The sequence below is a fragment of the Rhopalosiphum maidis genome, chromosome 1 (genome assembly GCF_003676215.2).
Source record: "Rhopalosiphum maidis isolate BTI-1 chromosome 1, ASM367621v3, whole genome shotgun sequence".
NCBI classification, from domain to species: Eukaryota; Metazoa; Arthropoda; class Insecta; order Hemiptera; family Aphididae; genus Rhopalosiphum; species Rhopalosiphum maidis.
The window spans coordinates 25,539,065-25,564,403 of record NC_040877.1 but is presented as its reverse complement, the minus strand read 5'-3'; the positions used below and the strand labels follow the sequence as shown (position 1 = coordinate 25,564,403).

General features: G+C 27.1%; 3 protein-coding genes across 3 annotated transcripts; 1 reads left to right on the top strand and 2 right to left on the bottom strand.

Moving 5' to 3' along the window:
• Positions 1-813: 813 nt before the first annotated feature.
• On the bottom strand, positions 814-11,987 carry LOC113547955 (leucine-rich repeat-containing protein 58). Its single transcript, XM_026948555.1, has 5 exons — positions 11,827-11,987; positions 11,085-11,740; positions 7,156-7,372; positions 4,121-4,310; positions 814-1,167 (listed from the first exon to the last, which is right to left on the bottom strand). The coding sequence occupies exons 2-5, from the start codon at positions 11,594-11,596 to the stop codon at positions 998-1,000; spliced, it is 1,089 nt and encodes a 362-aa protein (XP_026804356.1). The 5' UTR covers positions 11,597-11,740; positions 11,827-11,987; the 3' UTR covers positions 814-997.
• Positions 11,988-18,078: 6,091 nt separating this feature from the next.
• Positions 18,079-22,203, bottom strand: LOC113553235 (checkpoint protein HUS1). Its single transcript, XM_026956453.1, has 6 exons — positions 21,663-22,203; positions 21,394-21,594; positions 20,678-20,784; positions 19,609-19,716; positions 19,266-19,452; positions 18,079-18,296 (listed from the first exon to the last, which is right to left on the bottom strand). Exons 1-6 carry the CDS (start codon positions 21,712-21,714, stop codon positions 18,118-18,120), a joined length of 834 nt encoding a protein of 277 aa, XP_026812254.1. The 5' UTR covers positions 21,715-22,203; the 3' UTR covers positions 18,079-18,117.
• Positions 22,204-22,370: 167 nt separating this feature from the next.
• LOC113553241 (V-type proton ATPase subunit D) lies at positions 22,371-24,817 on the top strand. Its single transcript, XM_026956464.1, has 6 exons — positions 22,371-22,579; positions 22,901-23,018; positions 23,094-23,241; positions 23,303-23,518; positions 23,614-23,692; positions 24,153-24,817. Exons 1-6 carry the CDS (start codon positions 22,539-22,541, stop codon positions 24,274-24,276), a joined length of 726 nt encoding a protein of 241 aa, XP_026812265.1. The 5' UTR covers positions 22,371-22,538; the 3' UTR covers positions 24,277-24,817.
• Positions 24,818-25,339: the final 522 nt, after the last annotated feature.

Genomic DNA, 25,339 nt, shown 5'->3' with positions numbered 1-25,339 from the left:
AATACTCTGTTAAATGAAAATGGCATTAATATCTATTTAAACAGATAGGGCGATAGGCTAACATTTTGCATAAATTTCTTATCTACATATAATATATACATATGTGTATATCGAGAACACTCAATTTGTACATGGCGATAAAAAATATTCCTAATAAGGTTATATTATATCATAGTGATATGGCAAGGAAGTAATTTGGAGTTTTTTTAAAAGGTTGTGGGTGTAATAACCAATAGATACTAATTTAGTATTTACTATGACAGCTGTCTAGTTAAAAATATAGCAGTGGCTAGTGGCCAGTAATTAACTTAATTTGGCAATATTAAATTTGCCTCTGAAGATTTCAAATTCACCATACCAACCACTGAGTATACAATAATAATTTCATCGTTTAACTGGAATGGTTTTTATTTGTTAAACAACTTTTTATCAGTCGATATTCCATTCGGTATATTTTCATATATTATGTTTACAAAAATATACAATTTTTAAACAAAAACAAAACAATGGTATATTTATAGTTATAACATAAGTCATAAACCGATAAATCTTATTAAATGAATTTAATAGGATAACTTCCATTCACATATGTAAACAAGCCCAAGTTAAGGAAAAATTATTTCTTTTTTAAATCATCAATAAAGCTATTATTTTTATCATTAGAAATCATAAAATAATTAAGTAGGTAGTGACTGTTCATCAATATTGTTATGATTAACATAATATTTGTAATTTTTAAGTTGATGGTTATTTATAATAAAATTGTTTTATTCTTAATAACTTTCATCAATCATTAATTCTACGAAAAATAAATTACACGGGTAGGTATATAGGTTTATATTTTTTTTCGTGTACTCTGCCTATACTGAAGAATTTAACCCTTGGCCTTGAATAGCCATAATTGGGGCTTGTATGTATAAATATCGGTATTTACATATTATATATCAAATGGAATATGTAGTAGGTACCTATTTGTTTTAAAAAAATATTTACGGATTTATCCAAGTAAAACCTTTCTCATCATATTGCTGTCGGTGCTATCTCCAAGTATGTTTCTGTGGTTGACTATACATTTTGATGAACATAGGTACTGTAGCAACGGAATACGGTATTTGCCACAAAAGTCTACGAACTTAATGTGTTCAACTCTGTCGTCGAAAAATACACCTGCCAAAGTAAATAAAAACGTTACATTACAGTTTCTGAATTCTGATTAATTTAATAAAATAATCTGAGAACAATACAAGACTAATATATTAATTATTAATATGTAGGTACCTATACTTATTATTCATAAAAAAAAATGTACAAGTTAAAATGTAGTTTTTTAAAGTTTTTAATTACGCCCGGGGGAAATTGTCTCTAAAAAATATTAACACAGAAAATAATTTATTTTGTGACACTAATAAATAGGTACTTACAGGGTCGGAAAGTCGGGATTCCTGACTGGGCACTTGACGTATTATAATTCCTGGGCCCTTGTACTATGTTTCCCCAAAATACAGTATAAAATTATAGAACCCCAGAAAATAATTCCTGCCTAGGCCCTCGGGTACCCAGGCCGACTCTGAGTACTTATATGAAATTGATAATATTTTTAGTCTATACTCTTTAAAATTACCTAAATGATTCTTATGGAGCCTCAGTGGCGTTATTTGGGTATAGGTACATTTACATATTTAAAATCCAATATTGTAGTACCTAATTTGGCCTACTTTATAAATTGATTGGCCTGAATAATCGATAGTGGCTTGCGCTCAAGTGGCCTGCTCTATTACGCTATATGTATTATAAAAAAAAAAAATATGAAATGACGCCACTAGAGAAATAATAATATAGACAATAACTAGTTAAGGGACTTCTTGCAGTTGCAAGTCTTTTTATCGTAGCTATAGAATACTTTAGTTATTTATTTTAGGTAGGTTACCTACTTAAATATATACCTACCAAAACTTGTTTTATAAAATAAAATACAAATTTTAACAAAAAGGGATCGAGATTAAGTTCAAAATTTAGAACAATTATTATGAATATCATATTAGGGCATATTTCGAAACAAGTGCAATGTACATAGGTATTGTTTTCTCGTTGTTTTTTCCTATATTTTAATTACCTACTTATTCTAGAGCATTTTTTTGGACCTAGTTTTAATTGCATATTTTTAACATGTTATGCGTGTGCTATGAATAAAAAAATCCTAACGGGTATCCCACAATTGACAATTCACAATCATATAGAACATTAAAACAGCGGTTCTTAACGTATGGTCCACGGCAGCTTTAAGTATATTAAAAAAAAATAATTTATAATACAGTTTTATGAAAAATTAAGTTTAATAAAAATAATTATAAATGTGTATGTTTTGTTATGTCTACTTCTATAATTTGTAATATAAAATAATTATTATAATTTTAGTTATGATAACATCAGATGTTTTGTTTAAAAAAAAGGTATTCGACAAAAAATTGGCAGGGGTCCGCGATTTCTAAAAATCTTTCATCGGGGATCCGTATTCTACATAAGGTTAAATACCGCTGATGTAGAATATAGGTTTATAATAATTGTTTATGCGAAAATAATGCCTAGAATTCCTTTTATTTCAAGAAAAAGGAGAATCTTCTCAAAATAGACTACGCACGCACCAAACAACACCCACAACTAACATTTTAAAACAACCTGTGACAAAGAAAGTTCTAACAATAATTGTGTAGATCTTAATCGTGTAAACTATAGAGTATAATAAAAATACATTTAAAATCTCTTCGATTTTACACACCAAAATCAAATTTAAAAAATCACATAAATAACGTGTTAGGCATTGTTCCTTAATGTATCGATTTCCAGTCATATGGTCATACCAAAGTGGCAAAGTTTATTGTGATTTGTAGGCAAACCCTTCACTGTATCCACTGCAGTGACTTTCACACTACGTCAAGCTGTGTTAAATCGAATTTATTTATTAACATGCATTTTAAATGCGCTCTATTATATTAGTCTATAGATTATCACCCCGTCAAGTGACAAGTGTAAAGAATGCACTACCTATCTTCTATAATCTCCAAACTAGCTTTAATAAAAAAAAAGGCAAGATATTCATCTGAAGCCAATACAGTAATACCAATACCTAACAGTATTAATAATATTAATAATAATAACATAATTTTTTTATTTATTTAGATAAGTTAACGCCAAAGATGGCTTCAGTACAGAATTATATACAATATACATATGTAATAACATAGGTAATACAATAATATATGACATCATACATTCAACAGTATTAAATAATAAATAATATTAGTTAAAATATAATTAAAAAGTCTTAATATAAAAGAATTTCGAAAAAAGTTTATCTCATGAAATACGGCGGATATTTACAAATGAAAGAAATCAAGTCCGGATTCATTTCCCAATCTCAGAATTCTTTCTAGGGGATTATTATGCCGATACTTAAAACGGTGGGTTAATATAATGATCTATAATAAATCCCTTTAATGCCTTATTAATTAAATTATTAATAAACTTCCTACTAATAATAGCTTTTTAACAACACTATATTTTAATGCCAAAGGATTAAAAAACCGCAAAAATTACATTAAATACTCGTATACTTGGATAGAATTGATGTTGCACTCATTTTTCTAACATCACAACGATAAATATTCCTAGATAGGTATACTATAAGATATGTTCACAAATCATAACTTATAGTTCTAACAAAACTACCGTGGAAGCTCGACCGTCTTAATTAAATAATATATAGGTATAATTCCAACACTATTATCCTTTCAAACAAGATTATCTCCAAGCAAGTTCAATAACGATATCTAAGATATTTGTAGCTATAAAAAATTGTTTTCCGCTGAATATTTAACTCGTGTTAATACTTATTAACTGTTGTATTGTAAACTGTTTTCCCCGGCAGCGAGTGTGACTTTGGTAGTTAGGTTTAATAGATATATCAATATTAGACAATAGTTACTAGTTAGATAACCCTTTCTCATGTATGGTCATATTATTGATTGCTATATAAATTAAACGGTCCATAAAACATTTCAAAATGTTATTTGCGTTCATTATATAATCGGATAATCCAAAATATTAATATTAATCTACTAACCTTTACACTTAGGGTTGACACAATGATGTGCGCTCGATAAGTATTCGATCAAATTGTAAGGCAAATCGCGTTCTCCATATTGTACATTGTTAATTTTCACTGATCTGGCAGACAGTTCGAGTAAAGATGGTGGATTATGTGTCATATCACTTACAAATCTCACAACCAATGGATTGTCCCTCAGGCTTAACTATAAATATAATTAAACACAATTTATTAAGGTGATTTAATTTTAAATTTAAACGGTAAATAAGTACTATTGTACTAATGTACTATTCATTTTCTTACAAATCACATTAAATAGGTAAATACGTATTATAATGATATAGAACCTTTTATACCTATAACCTATATAATAAATTTATATGTTAAAATATGAATTAATAATAATTAATAATTTTAAATTATAAAAATTAATAGATACCTCATAACTGGTTATCATTGAGTATGTTACGTTAATGTTTAATTTAAATTTATACGATTATTTAATTTATTAATAATTATAAAAGTGCATTATATTTATATTATTGTTATTGAATTAATACCATATTAGCGTAAAACAGTGCAAGCAGGTTCATGGCTTAAATATTAAATAGACAGTAGCTTAAAGTTCAAAATATTTTGAAAATGTCTGCTAGATGTATAAAAAAATTTTTAAATTATAACAGTATAAGTAAAAGTTTTAAATCCCAATAAATATTTTTGTATTAAAACAAAATAACTAAAATCTTGTTTAAAAATCCTATTTATTCAACATTTTAACTTCAAATGTTTATAAAAAATATCAATACATACTCATTTATTTTGAAAATATTTAAATTTCAATAAAAAAAATAGTTTTAATAGATTTTTTTAATATTTAGTAAATGAACGCACCTATCTTCGCCACTCTGTTTTTTTTACATTTTTTTTACTTTTCATATTCGTTTTCCCATTGAAATGTATAACAAAATAATAAGTTAACTACCATACCAATTATATCTGTACCTTTTTAAAAACTCTACAATGTCCAGTTCTTTTTGAAACGTTAAAAAAACAAAAATGAGAATTAACTGGTAAAAACATCCAGAACACCTTGTATATAAATATAGTACATTGTACCTAGACACATATGCAAGAATGGGTCTATCATGACGTGCATTATTAGTACCTTTATTCCATCATAGATACCAATAATTAAGATAACAATACTACCATACCATATTAGAATTTTTAATCATTTATTTGCAATCTCCACTCATCCACCTCATGCGTTGAAACAAAATCAGCTCTGGATAACTTCAAAGGTTAACATACTGTAATGATATACAAAGATGGCCGTTCCAGTAGTATTTATAGATTTTTTCAAAAGACTAAAACAGTAAAAAAATTTTAATTTTAGCACGTCTATATCTTTCACACCAAGTTTTCAAATAATCTCACAACCACAATGAAATAGTATAATATCAACATTTGCAAGATTACGGTCACATTTGCACTTGCTACAACTACACTCAAGACTCAACACAATGATAAAAATCATGAATCACCCTCCTGAAACTAACTGAAAAGCGTACAATCTATCAGCAAGTTATGTCAATAAAATTATCTCTTCAAATACAGACGTTGCCAAATTCGCAAGAAACCAAAATAAAAAATGTAGGTTTATGTTATAATTATACCCCAAAATATAAGCTTTATCTCGCAAGAAGCTAGCAACACCCTCCTTGTATTACCTCATCCATGCTCTTATAACCTTAAAGCGCCTACTACAAAATCACATCTGATACCAAACCAAATTCCTCTCTCTAACCAAGTTATATCAGCTTAGCAAGAATATTTGAAATTTGAATTACCGAATTTAATTCAGTAACATATTACCTCTATAACAGCTATCATACTACTAATTAAAAATACGAGTGAAATGGTTATGTACATGGTACATAAATTTCTTTTTATTCTTCCTTGTAACTGTAGCGCCATTTCTAAATTACACTAACAAATTAATTTCAAAATAACATGAACAATGAATAGATGTAGCTCATAAGAGAATCTCAACTCACTGATAAAATTTTCCAGGTTATAAACTATAGTTACATCCAATCACTCCGATGATACACGTATTATTCAGGCTCTACAATTCGAATTTATTCAAATATATTCTCTTATCAATTAAAATTAAAATGCTTTCAAATCTGTGAAATTTTGTTGATATCAGTATATCACCAAGCCATAACATAACAATCAATCAATTTAAACATTTTATTAAATATGTAAATCATAATGCATAATATCATAGAAGAATAAACGAACTATTAAGCCTTTAAACAACTCAATATTCTTTTAAGAATATTATAACATTCTATCATTATCTTTGCAAATCCAACATTGTATCTCTAAATTTATCCAAAAAAGTCTCTTTTATTGTATTTCATAAAACTTTAATTTACCTAAAATCTTTAAAGAAAAACGTTAATACTTCCCACTTATATTTTTTTGCAATGTCTTCCTCTTCTCACATATTTTCCGTTACAATAGAAGTTTTCAATTATTGTAATAGTAGGTAATACCAAAACCTAGCAAACCTTTCAATATTATATCATCGTACAGATCTATAATATTCTTTTATCTTTATCTCGGAGGTCCTACAAAAGTAAGTCTCCAAACAAATAAATCCTTTATGGCTATTAGCTATGTATACAAAGTATTAATTAACTACAAACTAATTCGAAATATACAATTTAGCTAATTTATCCGACACTGAAAAAGTTACTGATTTGTTGTTATAAATATGATGCATTTTATTTTAAAAACATACCCAATATAAAATTTATTTTTCAAATTAGTACTTAAGACAATTATATACTAAGTATCTAATTCGTTTCTTATAAGTTATAGGGTTTGAGTACTCACTCAATCAATTATAACGAAGAAGAGTGAAGACCGTGACATTTCTCGGCAGCCCACATTAATAGATAATAGGCCAAAGAAGGCCAAGAATATATTTTAAACATAAATTAATATGGGTAAACCAAATATGTTTTTATGGTATTTACCTCTGTGAGGCACTTCAGTGATATGATTTCTATAGGTAGTGTACGAAGTCTGTTTTTGTGTAACATCAACGATTTTAGGTGTTTGAGATTGGCAATGGCCGGCGGCAAGCTCTCCAGTGAGTTATCACTCAAATTAAGCGCTTTCAAATTATCCAACAAACCCAATGTCACAGGTACATCTGACAAATGATTTCCGCCCAAACACAAGAACTTCAACCTATAATAAAATATTTTAGACTTATTAGATACTTAGTGACTAAGTACATATAACAAATCATAATTGTACAGGATCATATTTATTTATTAAATTTTAATATTCTAATTCTAAATGTATGTATAAATTATTTTGACTATATAAAAATGAAAATTGAAAATTGTTTATTCTGTCAAGTATTATATTTTTAAACATTGCAATAAACAATTATTACAGATTTATAATACATTTAATTTAAGGGCTTTATTTTCTCATTTATCATAAGACAAATTTACCAAAAACAATGCAACACTTGTACGACCACCTAAAATTTAAAGATATAATGAGGAGCGCGATCGAAATATTGTCATGATTTAACTATTTAACAACCGACCCAAATGTGACAACCAGTCGATTAAATGCTAGTTGAAGGTTCCTGTACGTAATAATGGCCCTTGATTCATATCAATTTTAGATGCAACTATAAGGGAGACGATCGATCACCAAAATTAATTATTTATAGTTATATATTGGAAAGGATGTAGCTAAAAATTTCGTCAGGCCGGGGGGGGGCTGACAACCGGCAACTAATATTCAATAATTAAGATATATTTTATGTATATCTTTAAATTTTTACGCATGTCAATTTTTTTATTATATTATTTATTATAAATTATTAAAACTTATGAGGTAGACTAAAAAAACAAAATCATTTTTTATCACTATCACTATCATTAAAGTAAATACGTTTTCTTTTTTGTGAGTTTCACAAAATCATCAGTTTGATGATGCTAAAAATATTAGCATATAACTTGGACGTCTGTACCTTCAAGACTGTCTTCATAGTTTATAAAAACAAAATTATTTCTATTTTTATTTAATAATAAAACTATAAAATAATTAAAATTTAAAAATACAATATTATTATATAATATTTTATATTCATATTGATAATAATTTGATAAATCGATAATAAAATATCTTCAACAAAATAAGTGACTATTCGTCGACCGTGGCACTAAAAGTGTACATATACTTCCATAAAACAAGTAATAATTTATGTACTTAGAAATGAAAATTTATTTATATCCGTTATTCGTCGTAAATAAAAAGGAAAATTTGAATTCATAACGTCGTACGTATTACACCATTATACGACTGATTAAATTATATATAATTTTGCTTTTATATGTATACAGAGTATACACCTAGTATTATTAAAATTTTCTAAGCTGAAATTCGCGTTTATTCCTTTCCCAATTTAATATATTTTTCCGCTATGAACACGGAGTGGTATTTGCTCTCCCTTCTGGCTACGGTTAAGTTAGTATATAATAATACCTTGTATATTATTGCGTGTATAAGTTATTAAAATTTTGTGATACAAATAATCACATAATTCTACAATGGTAGATACCAGTGTCTATTTTTGTGTGCACTACGACCATATAGCTTTGTAGGTATAAGGTCTATGACTACGACATACTTTGAGCATTATGAAATTACAAATATGCACCACCTTTAATAGTACTATGACTATCTGCAACAGTACCTTGAACGTAAGAAATTCCTTTTTTTTGTAAAATGTACAATACGGAAAATCAGAAAAAATAACCACTAGTAAGTACAATACTAAGTTATTAATTTATAATAGGTATTTTATATACATATTATATTATAGATATTAGATTAATATTAATCTTGTTAGATAATGATATAAACGATATTATATTGGAAATGTATTTTTTATTTATAATTCGGTAAATTTCTAGAATAGAATATTTAATGTAGGCCGAATGCCAAAAATTGAGGGAATAAAGCATTTTAGACTCTCTATATGTCGTTGTGCCCTCCCTCTTACAAATAAATAATATTGTAACTATTTGTAATTAATTACGGTAAAATTGTTTTTAATAAGTGATGTGGCCCAGAGAGAAATAATGCGAAAGATTTTCCTTATAGGTTCACGATTTAAAAAAAAGTTATAATTTACAATAGGTAGGTACTTTAAATATTATATACCTACATATAATAATTATTATATATATGCTCGTTACTCACTTTAAAGTTAAAATATCAATAAAAGCCTATGTTTGATATTAAGTGAATTAACTCAAATATTAAAGTTAGACGGAGACTGAGACAACACATGCGGGTATAACTTCTTCTCAATGTTAATCTTGTTAAACAGTGCTATAAACGATATTGTTAACAATATATTTTTTTATTTTTAATTCGATTAATTTTTTATGATAGTCACTACATACCACTACACCCTACACGATATTTTGAAATTAACACAATTAGAAAATAAATTTCGTTAGGTGATATTTGCATTTCATTTTTGATATACTGATTTTTTTAAATATTTAGTTGAAATTTAAGTAATTTCCTTACAGACTTACAGTATAACATTTTAAAGGAATATAATATTGTATTTGATATTGTATAGCATAGATCCAATTTTATATGTATTTCATAATTAGTTAAATGTTCCTCAACCTAACCACCATCTAATTAACCCTCTAAAAAATACTGTGGGCTCCACACCTGAAATTAAGACATCATTTTCTTCTTTTTTTTTTATCGCACAAAGAATATAATATTATATAATATAAATGCATTAATACAAATGTATGAGCTGTTATATTTATTTCATTTACATCAGTCTATCAAATTAGTGCGTTGTTTAATTTATATTTTAATAAATAATACCACTCAACGCTATCGATCTGGTCTTTTTTCTATTCTACAGTTCTTCTATTGATACCGCTAAGATTCACTATATAATCGTAATTGAATTGCCCTTCCTAACTGAAATTAAAACTATTATGTTTATTTCAGCTGTCTTATAGTGGTGATGAACTGATGACTTGATAATTAAATTGAGTTGTACTTCGACATAATTTATAAACATACACATAAGTATTCGAAAATCGAAAGATCATTAAAATAATAATTAATATATTGTTGTAATAACCAATAACAAATGTATTTGATTTATTTGCCGATAGGACTATATACGAGAACAACAACTGAAGAACTTTGGTCTGTCTGCAAAAGGCCAAGGTCAGTGACATGAAAATGTTTGTCTCTGGTTTCGTTGACGTTATGATTAGATATTCACATTGACCCATACATAACTACATTTATAACGTACCTACCTACAAGCGAGTTAAAAATTTAAAATACGTTTATCGAATTATACCTTTGTATACGATAACTTCACATCTATAAATGTCTCACATTCTAATCATTCTGTTAGGCGAATACTTTATAACTGTAAATATCAAATACCCTCATAAAGCCTAGGATACATTATGAAAACGCTTGTAAAATTACAGAAATTATTCTTGGCATTCGCTTCAAGCCTAAATCATAAAAATAAAACGCAAATCGGAATATCATCTTCATAATATATTGATATTTATTCAATCATTGATGTATACCTAGTTCCTTCGAAGCATATATCACCACGACGATCAACACGCGCACGCGCCCAAATATCATTGTTGCCCGTATAATCGCGTTTCTTGTGCAATTTTAGATACGCAATTCGGTTGTTATCATAAATCTTGAGCACCATGACCAACACGTGACCAATAAATACACACAAAAACATCGCGCAACCCAAAAAACTTCAATTATGATAATAATTATGCATATTCTACACTAATATCATATAGGTAATACGAGTTATATAACAGGTATTGTGTACATTGTGTAAATACGATACCTGATGAGTTTGTTGATATCTTTGGGTATCTCGACCAGATTGTTGCTGCCCATGTACAGGTACTCGAGAGTGGTGACCGAGAGCAGCTGTTGGGGAAAGTGCGATAACCGGTTGCCGCTGATGTTGAGCACCTTGAGGTGGACGGCATAACCGAACTCCTTGGGGAACCCGTCGTCGTCGATCAGATTGTTCTTGGCGACCAGTGTGGTGAGCGGCAACCGCGCCACGAAGTCGGGCACATGCGTCAACCGGTTGTTGCTAATGTCGAGCACGCGGAGGTGCTGGAACCGATTGATGGCCGGCGGTAGGGACAGCATGGCGTTGTGGTTGAGCAGCATCGTGTCGATGCCGTCCGGCCGGCTGCGCTCGCACATGTCGACCAAATGCTTTTGGATGGTGTCGCCGTCCAGCAACAGGTAGTTGAGGTCCATCGTCTTGACGGACGATCCGTCGTCGATCGGCGCGTCGCTGTCGCTGCTCTCCGACGTCGACCCGTAATACCCGTTGAACATGGTCGCCAATAATAATGGTTATTAATAATTATTAAAAATTATTAACTACAGGTACGTGTATCGGCCACTGCTGCGATACGATATGGTATATGGTTTCGTATACCGTCCACGAACACTGCAGCGCGTCTTGTGTTGTCTACAAAACTATCAAAAAAAAAAATTAAAAAAAAAAAAAAAAAAACAAAAAACAAAAAAACAAAAACGTTAGCAATCAACCACAGGGCACCTACCTACATACACATGTATATTGAATATCATGTAATACGGCAGTGGACGACCGTGACTATTAACCTACCGCGCGGCTGTTATGCGTAGGTATAGGTACGGTGCGCGCGCGCGATTCACTCGACTACGGTAGGCAGGAAAATAAAAGTTTGCTGATGTCGCGGCAACCAGTTATATGAACATGGAGTGTGTACCGAACACTCGATACGTCGATAAGCCGTATTTTGAATACGCGGTGGCGGGAGGGGCTATAGGCGTTAGCAGCAGCTGCTGCTGATCTAGGTTTAACTGTGATAGCGTGATAAAATTAAATAATACAAATCATCGAGTCTGCGCGTAGTACACTATACATGGGTAAGATACCTGCTACTGTTATTATAATTATTATTAGGCCACTGTTATTACTATCATTTTTCAATAATAATAATAATTACTAATGATTCCCGCTTTGTCTGTAGGTGCTATACACAATTACGTGAGAACGAATACGGTTAGTATAGTTGGTACCTTATAATGATTAATTTATTATAATGTATACCGTATTACACGCGTGTAGGTAATCTAATCTCACGCAGCCGCGTCACCGTTTAATAGGTAATTGTATGATGTAGGTACCTATACGCGTAGACGCGTAGTGTATGCCAAATATTATAGACACGATAGGCTATACAAACATATAATAATTAATAAATAATAATTTTTTTCAATACCTATAACATTAGGTATACCTGACACCTGAGATATTACTAATTACTATAGTCATCTGTGCCGACAATTTCTTAGATTTTATTAACTACTAAACATTACTACAACTTTATCATTACTATAATTAACTATTAAAGTAGGTACAGATACTATTTTAAAATAGTATCACACGCCAGGCCCCCTTATAAGATTTAGACCCCTCAGCCCCTGTTGTACTAAATATTTTTGCGGGCCATATCCGAAATTTCTAATAATAAATTTACCATACATTAATTAAAGTCAAAAATAATAATTTATTATGCTATTTTTTAATTTTTATTTCCAAAATCCTTATTATTAATAAGCATTTTGAGAATAATGTCATTTTTATAATATTATTTAAATGATTTGGTGTGACTATAACACGCAATGCATTGCATAATGTCTACTTATCAAATATAATCTATAGAGGCTAGGTGTATAAATCTAATTATTTATCTAATCGAAAATAGTTACAAGCGGGTGTCACATACACGATAATTTTGTTTATGGGTAATTAATGATTAACCTGCAAATTATATTATTATTTAATATAAAATTAATAAATAAACATTTCAAAAATTATAAATTAATTTTAACGGGTTCCTAAAATAGCCTGACTCTTGTACTACAGACTCCCCTAGTCCCCTCTCCCTTTTGAGGATCATGTACATGCGAGTTACCTAAACAGCTAATTTATCTACATAATATAGTATTCGCGCCGTATTCAGCTTGGATAGTTGGATGTATAAATAATATGTAGTAAGAGATAAGTAATAAATTAATAACTTATATAATAACAATAATCTATAAAAATAAAATTACACTTTCACAATTTTTTATCTATAGCTAATTTGTTCAACAATTTAGGTATTATTATTGCACTATATTATATTATACTTATATAATATATACAATACGTATTTGATTTTAGGCTCGAGTAGGTACCTATAGTAGTGGGCGCGCCATTAAAAGTTCATGCTTTAGAAGTTTTATTTTCTGACAACTGGCAACTCAGTGTAAACTGTAAGTGAACCTTGTTTCGTCTAGAGTAGGTACCCAGGGTTGAGAAAAATATTATCAAGATAATTATTCGAATAAGTATGTATTTTTTCTAGTTTTTTCTTTAGATAGTTATATATTTTTTTCATTTATAGTATTTTTCTACTTATTTCAAATAAAAGAAGATTTACAATTGTGAACTTTAAGTACAATGCCAACTGTTGTTTTTTTAATACACAAATGTTTTAATTACCAAAATAACAACCATATGTTAACTAAGATAAAATTACTGAAAATTATTCGAATAAAAATTATTAATTACATATTTTAAATGAAAAATACTATTAATGAAACAAATATAGAACTATCTAAAGAAGAAACTAGAAAGTTAAGAATTCGAATATATTTGTTTTCTGTATTAGTATTATGTTTGAAAATTGTTCAAATACATTTTTATTTGATTAATTTTTTATTCGAATAAAATATTATCTAAATAAAACTGTATTCGAATGACGCCCTACTCTGCCTGTATTTAAGTCGGAATTAAACCACTTAACTCATATTATAAGTAGATACCTAGTTATCCTTAGTTTCCCCTTTAAGTTAGCAGTAAAATCATAATAGACGCGTTTAAATGTTTAAGATATATTCTGCAAGTATCCAAAAAATATGTTCGTTATTATTGAATAAGTATCTACTTTCCAATTTTATTGAACGTCATTGTTGGAGCTTTTTTTTTAAATTGTTTTCTGTCACTACACCTATATACTTCAAAATCTCATTACATTGAAGATTTTTTTACATGTAAAAAATTTTGAACTCATTTTGTTGGAAATTATTAGGTATGTTGAATATCAACACTTATTTCAGTTTTTTTTTTAATATGATTGCAACATTTAAACGACAGACCAATTGTTTTGTCATCAGACTTCCTATTCTGTATCGTTATAAATACAATTGTATTTTATGTATACATATATGGATGGGATTAAAAGTTTATACAGAATGTCCCGCGAGGATTTACCCATTGCAATATCTCCTGAAATACTGGAGATATTATAATTCTGGTTTTTTAATAAGATTCACAGGGACAAAAACTACAAATATTTCATGCTTTAATTTATTTTTATGTTTTGGTAAAAAAGTAAAAAAATGTATTTTTTTATTTAATTGTTTTAAAAAAAATTGAAGATGGCAATCTTGTAGTTTTTTTTTTTTTGAAAATATTGACGTTTTAACATTTTAATTTCATCAATTTCCTGATTTTTAATATTTTTTTCTAGTTTCGAAAAAACTGCGAATTATTTAATACGATAGTGCCATAATTAAATAAAAAAATACATTTTTTAACTTTTTTACCAAAACATAAAAATAAATTAAAACATGAAATATTTGTAGTTCTTGTACCTATGAATCTTCTTAAAAAACCAGAATTATAATATCTCCATTATTTCAGGAGATATCGTAATGGGTAAATCCTCACGGGACACTCTGTATATTTAATATTTCAATGTATTACAAAAATTGGAATGTTAGAAGTAGGAAATAGCTTTTGTCGTACATATTAATAATAATCAACTCGGCATAGTGACGCTCAGTAGGTAAGTACATAAATGCCGAATGGGTGATTGTAAACTCGGCTCGAGGTAAAAAAATTATCAAAAGGTCTATTGTAAGCTTGGCCCATGTTTTTTTCAGATAAAAATGATTGACGTGTAAAATGGGCCCGAATAAAAATAAATGTATAATTTTGTTGTAATATTTTTAGGAACCACTTAGCATTACCCAAAAGACACCACATGATTCTCATTATACTCCAAAAATTATTTTCATTTTCATATTCTTATTCATGATATAAAATTCGTGGTACAAATATACAATTTTGTAAAAATTTAGATAAAATATTGAATTTAATTTTAGTACCTATCAGTAAGTAAAAAAAATATAAGTAAAATGTATTTATGTAAAATTTAAAGTGTACAAAAATAAGCAAAATTGTAGTGTAATAATGTAAGGTTATACTTATAATATAATATAAATATATTTTTTTAAGTAAGAACCATGTGTTTGATGTATTCACTCGCCGATATTTCCTTATTTTTAAATTTTGTAAGTATTCTTTCTAAGAATTTTTTTTTTAGTTTTTGTATTTTGAAATCGAAATGGTGCATTTAGGCTGCTCATTTTAATGTAGGTTTTTGTTTGTACTTCTTTTAATTTTGTTATTATGGAATATATATATTATATTATATTGGGGACTGGGGTGAATTGAATTGAAATAACTTGAATTAAAATGCGCATAAAATGATGAAATGAATCTCATGCATTAGTTGTTAAATACGTATCAACTAATGCATAGGCTCACACAGGCCACACATCAAATGGAAAAATAGCATCTTCTCCTATGTCCAAAATCTAATATGAAAATGAAGTTATTTGTCTCAATGTTTAAATAAATTTTAATATTTGTTAATATTTTAACAACAAATTGTTCATGATAAGATATAATACGTTATTTATTACTTCCAGATTAAATTATGTCATGCTTATTATATTTTATTGGTCAAAATTATCGGGCCGAGTTTACAACAAAAAAGATAGTCGCGGGCCCAATTTACATTTACCGATGCCAAATATAGTGTTTGTCCTAAGATCAAGCAAAGTATAAACATGTTGTTATGGTTAAATCTATTCGAGACTTATTCGAGTAGAGTCCGATACACCGACGATAGATGACGTAAGCATTAGCTGATATGTCAATGTACTATTGCACTTAGTCCCAGAGAAGTTAGTCACGCAGTGGTTCTTGTGATTTAGTGACCAAACTCCAGACCCAGGCAGACAGTTTAGTCAACTATTCCAAGCTTTTGGAACTACGTTTAGATTCCTGCACTATATTAGAATATTTTCAACCATTCAGCAAACCTCCGTCGACTCTTGAAAGCAGTGTTGAGTAGGTACCTAGTAAGTACAGGAAAGAGCGAACAGTAGACGAACAATTTACCAATAATCCTCTTAACACTTCCGAGAGTAATCAAAAAGGGGTTATTGGGTTAATGTGAATAATTCAAGTTGTTATTAATGCTATTGTTATTTTTTTCCCAATTACTGTTTTAATAACAACATTAAAAGTATTGATAAGCTAATAGCTATAGAGTTAATTATTTATTTTTATAGAATGACGCGAAACATTGGGGATGATCTGTGATATGCGGCATGTAGATACCGGAGCACTGGGTTATTTATTATATGAATAACAAAAAATTATAAAAATAAATTGTATATTACATTACCACAATTGCGTCTTTGCACTCAAAAGTTGACATCGGACATCTTCGTACAGCACAGTTGATTGAAGCATTGTACCTATGGTACCTATAGGCTATAGGTACACGAGAGCGGCTAGCGGGTACCCAAATATATTTTCCGTCAGTAATCAGTTATTAAATTAAAAATCCGTTATAGTTGTGCGGTTATGCCATATTATAGGTATTACACTCATCAAGCTCATTCCCCGACATGGGACATGGATATAACATAATATAGTTAATAATCTAAAGGAGATTCCAATTAGAGAATTTATAAAAGGCAAATACTTTAAATGTCAATCGAAAATCGAACAGTAATTTATAGTAATAGGACAATTACAACTTGAGAAATCAGTTTTAGTGTACCTAGGTACTTAAAGCCATTAATTTACAATAATATACCAATTATCAGTTGTATGTGAGTATCTAGGTATGTTACATAATATTCATATACTAAAATATATTTTATCGATTTTGCAGCAACCATAAAGTTGTGTTCAACGAACTTTATAAACTAGAATAATTTGAATATATTAATATATTCCTAAATAATTTTTATAATTTCCTATACATTTAGAATATTCAGATTATTATGACGATTTCCAGAGCTAAAAAAATCTAAGGGCTAAGGCTAAGCTGCTATTTAAAATAATTACATATCTATTTAATAGTTCAGAAAAATACTTAAATCAAACTTATACTTTAAATTTATGATTGACCGATGAATACAAATCTGAGACAACACAAATAAATGAGCCTGTCAAATTAGGATTTTTGGTTTAGAAATCTGCAATTTACACATATAAATTACAAGTATATTGAAGAATTGTATACGCACGTATTCAGTTTATGGGGACACTGTAAATAAAGGTGTCCATTAAACAGCATATTCAGGTGTACCATAGAATATAGATAGATATTCAGTCCTAAGAGACCTTAAGACCATCACAGCCCTCTAAGACTATTGTACTATTTCGTTTAAACTTGTATTTTTATTCAAAAAGCAATTTATTTTAACTGATGGGAGTTTTTTGAATTAATTAAATAACACTACCATACAACTTAATAACTTAATAGCAGTGTAGCACACAACAATTAATTTTAATTCCTTATTTTAAGTGTTCTAAACTTCTAAAATATATACTTTAAATAGTAACTTGTTTATGTTCCTTTAAATTATAGATATTGGATCATAATAAGATAATACTTTAAAATATTATAGATATAATAAAATTATTTATTTACAAATTTAATATTTTTACGTTAATCATCAATACCACTCAAGAAATAATGTAATACATATTCATCTTCTTCAATCGAGCAATGTAATAGCAGTCCTTCTACTACATGACATAATATTTTTGACAAGTTTAATGTTTCGCAATTTAAAAATTGTGAAAATTTTTTGATATCAACTACTGTAGAATATTTAATTTCTTTATCTGAAATCAATGAATACATATTATTGTAGTTTAATAATAAATAAACTTATATAAGTATAATATTACATTACAAAATTAAAATATTTATTTCTTGTCTAATTATTTGAAAAACAAAGTATATAAAATAGGTAATTTAATAAACCAATGCTAAGAATAATTACTTGAAGTAACTCTAAAAGTACAAGTAGTTGTAGTATATCTATAATTATTTTTAATGAGCAAGATTTTTATCACAAACCAATAATGCTAGACGTTAGTTCTTAGTTAAATCAATTGGTATATAATTTATTAACTTCAGAACACTTACGTTATTTTTATACCTCTATTGCTTACCATTTGTTAAATCAGCAAAATATATAGCATAGAATACTTTATTGCAAAAATATTTTTCATGAATTACAGTAAAAAGATAATTAAAATATACTTTATAATATAATATTTTTTTAAAAACATGTTTTTAAATCCTATAATAATAACCTTACCTTTATTGCTTATTATTCAGCAAATTTATAAATATAGTATAAATTAAGTAATTTCCAGTAAATTTTATATGTAAAGATTTTATATAAAATTACCAATGTTTGTTGAATCAACAAATGGTTAATGTTTCAATGTTAAATACATTTTTTTATGTACTTAATATAAGTATTTTTTTGGTATAATTCTACAGGTACAATATGTAGCATTTTTATACACATATTATATATATGTGTATATATATAAATAAATATTATAATTTTAATAATTAAAACAACAATTTAACATAAATTATTTTACGGGTTAACAGTTTTAATTATTACCATAAAAAATAAAAATGTACAATTAATTAAGTAAACATTTAAATTCAAGTTTGGTTTGGTATGGCAGAAAAAATTCCTACAAAAAAGTTGTTAGACAATAAATTTATTTTGAATATACATTTGTGTAGACATAATGTAATACATTTTACTTTTAATGTTTTGAACTTACCAGTTGAATTTTGTACATTAACTATCTCAAGACCATTAAAATGTGTGTCGACTGTGGCTGATAAATTCGAAACTCCTAAAACCATTTTTCCAGAAGCATTCAATGATACCATTAACCTGGGACCAATACGTTTCATTTTATCAACAATGTGCCGTACTACTCGTATTGATGGCATAACAACACTAATCTAAATTAAATCATAAATTTAATAAATTAGTAAAAGTATAAGAGTTTTACTTTAAAAAGTAACACCCAAAATATTGTTAATGTTATCTTGTTTATTTTAAATATTTAAATATTTAATGATAAGTAAAATTAATTAAAAACATGTTAATACTATTACATTATGAGCAGGTATGGTTGGCTCCTTATATTCTGACCAATCCTTTGGGAGTATAACAGTAACTGGAATATCATGAGTACACAACTGTTTACTAGATACTTGAGACTCCTAAAATATGAATAATGTATTGTTAATTTTTATCAGACAATATCATGGATTAAATGTACTATCACAATTCATAATGTAACAAATTACTAAGAGCAAGTAATGGAAATTCCTTGACCAAAGATGAATTTTATGTGTTGTGCATTTGAATTTCAGAAATTTATAGAATTGCAAATAAAGCTGAACAAGAAATGCTTGTTTCTTATTTTAATAAGCTACAGGACTTAACTTAGAAAAATTACATCCTATACTATACATTTACTATGAAGAAAATAATGAAACATTTTATGAAAACAAAGATATGATATGAGAAAATTAAAGCAATTATGAAAATATAAATATGAAACATTTAAAGAGTTAAAGAGTTACAGATTTATAAATTCTTCTATTCATAGGCTCCTATAATTTAACTATATTTTTTTCATTATTTCTGCTACTTTAGTTTCCAATAAAAAATATTTTTTAAAGTTGTAACTTATAAAAACAAAAATTTGATCTACAATGATTTTCTATCAAATAAAAAGTTTAGTGTTATTATCAACCAAAAATATTTTATTAAACACAATTAACATTGATGAAGCAATTTAAGTATATTTTAATATTAACTTTATTAGAAAAATCTTTAATGTTTAAGTAAATAAACTGTACTAACTATTATGCAATATTATATTTAGAAAATGTTTTCTTAATATTATTATTATTTATTAGTCATAAACATATTTATTTATTTAATACCCAAAATTAAATTAATAATAAAAAAATAAATCATTTATAAAGCTAGTCATGTAACATGTAAGTATACAACAGAATTTAAATATATACTAATCTAAATATTTCATTAAAGTTAACTGACCCAATTAATATCAAATTAAGATTGGCCCATTAATTACTAATTAGTAGTATATAACATCACTGATTAAACAGATATTTAATTTATGACTATATTATTTATAAATATAATAACCAGATCCAATTCAATAGTTAGACACGGAGATAGTTTATCAGTAAGTTTCATCTTGAGAGTTTTTAAGTTTGTTTGTTTTGCTGAACTCAATGAAGATGCAAGCATATCTAAAAGAAAAAAAAAGAAATATAAATTAATGTATACCAAACAAATAATTGTATACCATTCAATAGTTATTTTCAAATAATAACATTAGCAACCTTAAGTTGACATTGGATTTTCTTTACTTTGTAAATTATATTTTTGAACAGAAACAGTTGAATTTGAATTAAACATTACTTTAATACAATACACAAACACTTTAATTTTTCTTAAGTTTCTGAAATAATATTTTTATGCAATTAACCATGGTAATTATGTATTCTGGAGGAAAATTTAAATTTAAACCTATTTCTTATAACTTCACTACATGACTTTGATTTGATTTGTAAAGCAGTTTTTGAATAGTTGTCAAATATTAAATATTTATATGTAGGTACTTTATAAATACCATGGATTTTTATAAAATTCAAAACCTAATTTATTAGGTATATTCATGATAAATGTCTTTATGAAACAAGACTAATTAGAATGTATAGTGTACTGGAATAAATTTAAAGTAACATTTTAATATAATTTTAATTAAAAGTAGAATACAATTATTCACAATATCAGCTACCTTTCTATTCAATTACAGTTATCACTAAATATATCAAATATAATATAATAATACATACCAATTGGTAAACTGAATAAAATTTCATTAGATTCCGTTTCACCAATCATATCATAGTCTTTAAAAAATGATTGTTGATCTAATACAGACCAAACACTAATTTGATTACTGCTCGATTCATTTGGAGCAATTAAGTATAACTTAGTAGAACTCAGTCTCAAAACTACATTTCTACATAACTTGGATAAAATAATAACAATGCCTAAGTTAAAAAAAAAAAATGTTTTAAATTTAAAAATAAAAATATTAGATATGATATTTTATATTTACTGTAGAACTGTTTCATGCAATGTGGATCAATGATTTTTCCGCGAAACTTCATTATTTTGATTAAAAGTTAACTATCTTTTTATAATAATAATTTAAAAAAAAAACATGTTATGTAGTATACTAAGTCTTATATTTAAAAAAATATTGAAATATGTGACAGTGGGCCATGGACTTAAAAAAATAATAATTACAATTAAAACTTAGGTACTATATAGGATTGAATTTAAAAATATTTTGTGATATTATCAAATTTGTTATCACATTTTAACTCTGGTTTTTTCGAATTCCCGCGATTTTGCACCATGATAAAGCGGTTATTAGATTCTGTGAGATCTGTCAGACACATATATTATGTAAGTAATAATAAATAACTGTATGGGTGGGATACGGGCTAAAATAAGATAGACCTATCTAAGTATCTAAGTCCGCGAGTTACTCACGGTCTTGTGAAGTCCGTGCTCCGTGGTTACTCTGATGGATATTGGATAATCAACGTGAGAGATAATATTTCAATTTTGTTATCATTGATCAGCTGTTTTACTTGAATCTTTCAATGCATTTTTAGCTCCACCTATAAAATAAAATACTATAGTAGTATTATTATAATTTATATTGTATGCTGTATTGTATTAGTGTATTGTGTATTTGCGTTTGTGTACACACTATACTGTTTAGGTTTAGTGCTCACTGCCACACCGCAGTACCTACACTAGCACAAAAATCGGCAGCAGATTTCTAAAATTTTAAGGAGCTCGCTAAAGATAAATTCGTTTCATAAGTTCGACATGTTATTTAACAGTTACTCGATTTTACAGTTTTAAGATCTTATCTATTATTATTTATTACATTAATTTTTAAAGCAATAAGTTATTCATCATGTCGGGAAAAGACAAATTGCCAATATTTCCATCTCGTGGGTGAGTAAATCAACTGATAAGATATCGAATTTGGGCGTTGTCTGTTGAGGCATTGCTTAAATATAATTTGTATAAAATTAATGGCTTAGGCAACATACATTCGCTATTATTTTTCAAAACTATACTAATTTAATCAAACTATACATATAATTCATCGTAGAACATTAACAACATTGATCATTGATTGTTGTCTATTGATACATTAGATACACTATGTCTAAAAAAGAAGAAACTGATCTTAAAATTCATATTCTTATTATAACATTATGTGCTGTATTGCTGTTCCTGAAATACAATTATAATTTTAAAATTATGTTTTAGTGCTCAAACAATGATGAAAGGGCGTCTTATGGGAGCACAAAAAGGTCATAGTTTGTTAAAAAAAAAAGCCGATGCTTTACAAATGAGATTTCGTTTGATTCTTGGTAAAATTATTCAGGTACAATTAAATATTATTCATAGTCATTTTCCGAACTAAAAACTTGTAAATATTAAACAATTATCTTTTATGTAGACAAAGACATTGATGGGTGAAGTAATGAAAGAAGCAGCATTTTCTTTGGCCGAAGCAAAATTTACTACTGGTGATTTTAATCAAGTTGTCTTGCAAAATGTAACGAAAGCTCAAATTAAAATACGTACCAAAAAAGATAACGTTGCTGGTAATAAAAAAAATATTTGTATTATACTTTATAACTTAATTAACAAATATATTTAATTTAGGTGTGACATTGCCTGTTTTTGAAAGTTACCAGGATGGTACAGACACTTATGAATTAGCGGGTTTAGCTAGAGGAGGTCAACAGTTGGCTAAACTTAAAAAAAATTATCAAACTGCAATTAAACTCTTGGTTGAATTAGCATCATTGCAAACATCTTTTGTTACACTAGATGATGTTATTAAAATAACAAATAGAAGAGTCAATGCTATTGAACATGGTATGTATTTGAATTGAAGTATATTTTCTTCTTGTATATTGTATTGTATGTTTTTTTTATGTATTATAAATCTAATTCTATAATTCCTTTTCTAGTTATCATACCCAGGATTGAGAAAACACTTGCATATATTATTTCTGAGCTTGACGAATTAGAACGAGAAGAATTTTACAGGTATATATTTTATATAATATACTCTTATCAAGCTGAGAACTGAATTCAGAGGCGATCAGTTTTTGTTAGTCTAACAACTCCCACTATTTACTCCCACATAGTTGACAATCTATATTTCTGCTGTGTGTTAATGTCACATCTCTGTACATAAGTCAGCCACCATGTACAATTCTCAACTTTAATAAAGTATATTTATAATTTACTCTTAAAAAACAAATTTATTAAATGTATGTGAATATGATATACTTAATTATTTTATTATAAACAAAAAAACATCTTTAAAATAAAAATAATTTATATATTTTAAGAATGAATACTAAAAACAAAATTTTTTTATGTAATTTCTTGTATTTCGTATAATATTGCCTGGTTCATGACAAAAAATCAACCTTTGTAATATATTGGTTTGATAATTTATTTAATTTTTTTACTGATTTTGTTTTATATTTGTATTATTAAGGTTAAAGAAGATTCAAGATAAGAAGAAAATTGCCAATAAGAAGAAAGAACAACTTAAGAAAGACATGAAAGAAGCTGATTATGGTAACATGTTGGATGAAGGAGATGAAGATTTGTTATTTTAATTGAAATAATATTAAATATATTTTGCTTCTAATATATAATATGAATTAGACACTCTTCAAGGATATTAAATAATTATTTAAATTATTATAAAAATAACTGTACTTCAAACTCTTATAGTAATTAATATAAAATCAAATGAATGTTTATATTATTCGCAATATTCAATCATTTTTTTTTCAGTTACCATATAATGTGTCCAATCATCGTCATTAAACTTAGGTAAATAAACTATTTGATGCAAAGTTATTACATTTTGATTTATACATATAGCTAAAAGTAAGATTTCTATGGTTGAATTGTTGAGCTACAAAAATAATGTACTTTTTAAGATATAAAATATATATGTTTTATTAGTTATAATTGTATTGGTTTATATAAGAGATTAGTGTCCACTATAGATAGTAGATGTTTAAATATTTTTATTTTATTTTTGTGTAATGAACATTCCATTATTCATCTAACTACCTAGTAGGGTGCCGAGATAATATCTCATAAAAATTTTTATTGTGTATGTAATGAAATAAATTATTTTAACATGCATATTATGTATTCACCACACCATAAAAGAATTTGTTGTTTTTATTATTGTTGTAAATTATAATATACTTATTATTGATAATAATATTCTATATTTACATAAATATTAATAACTTAAATGTTATCTTATACTTTTCGAATACCTTTACTGTTACCAATTTAGATCAATATTAGAGTATTAATATATTATTTATAATATTAGTTAAAAATGTACATTTTTAAAATACTAAGTCCTCAATATTTATATTAATTGATTGTTTGAAATATTTTCATATCAAAAGTAATTTCCAAAACCAAATTAAATAAATAATAGGTTCTAATTTTTTTTTTCTTTATGTCTTTATGGTATAAAGTAAAACTTAAAGCATAAAAGCATAAAATTGTGACTACCATGATATGTACTTTCAAGTTCCACTTCCATTATTTTTCAATGTATAGATAAATTTTTATCTGTAAATTTGTATCATATAATGACCACTGGCCAATTTTTGAATACTTTGAAATTTAAATAGTTTTAATCAATAA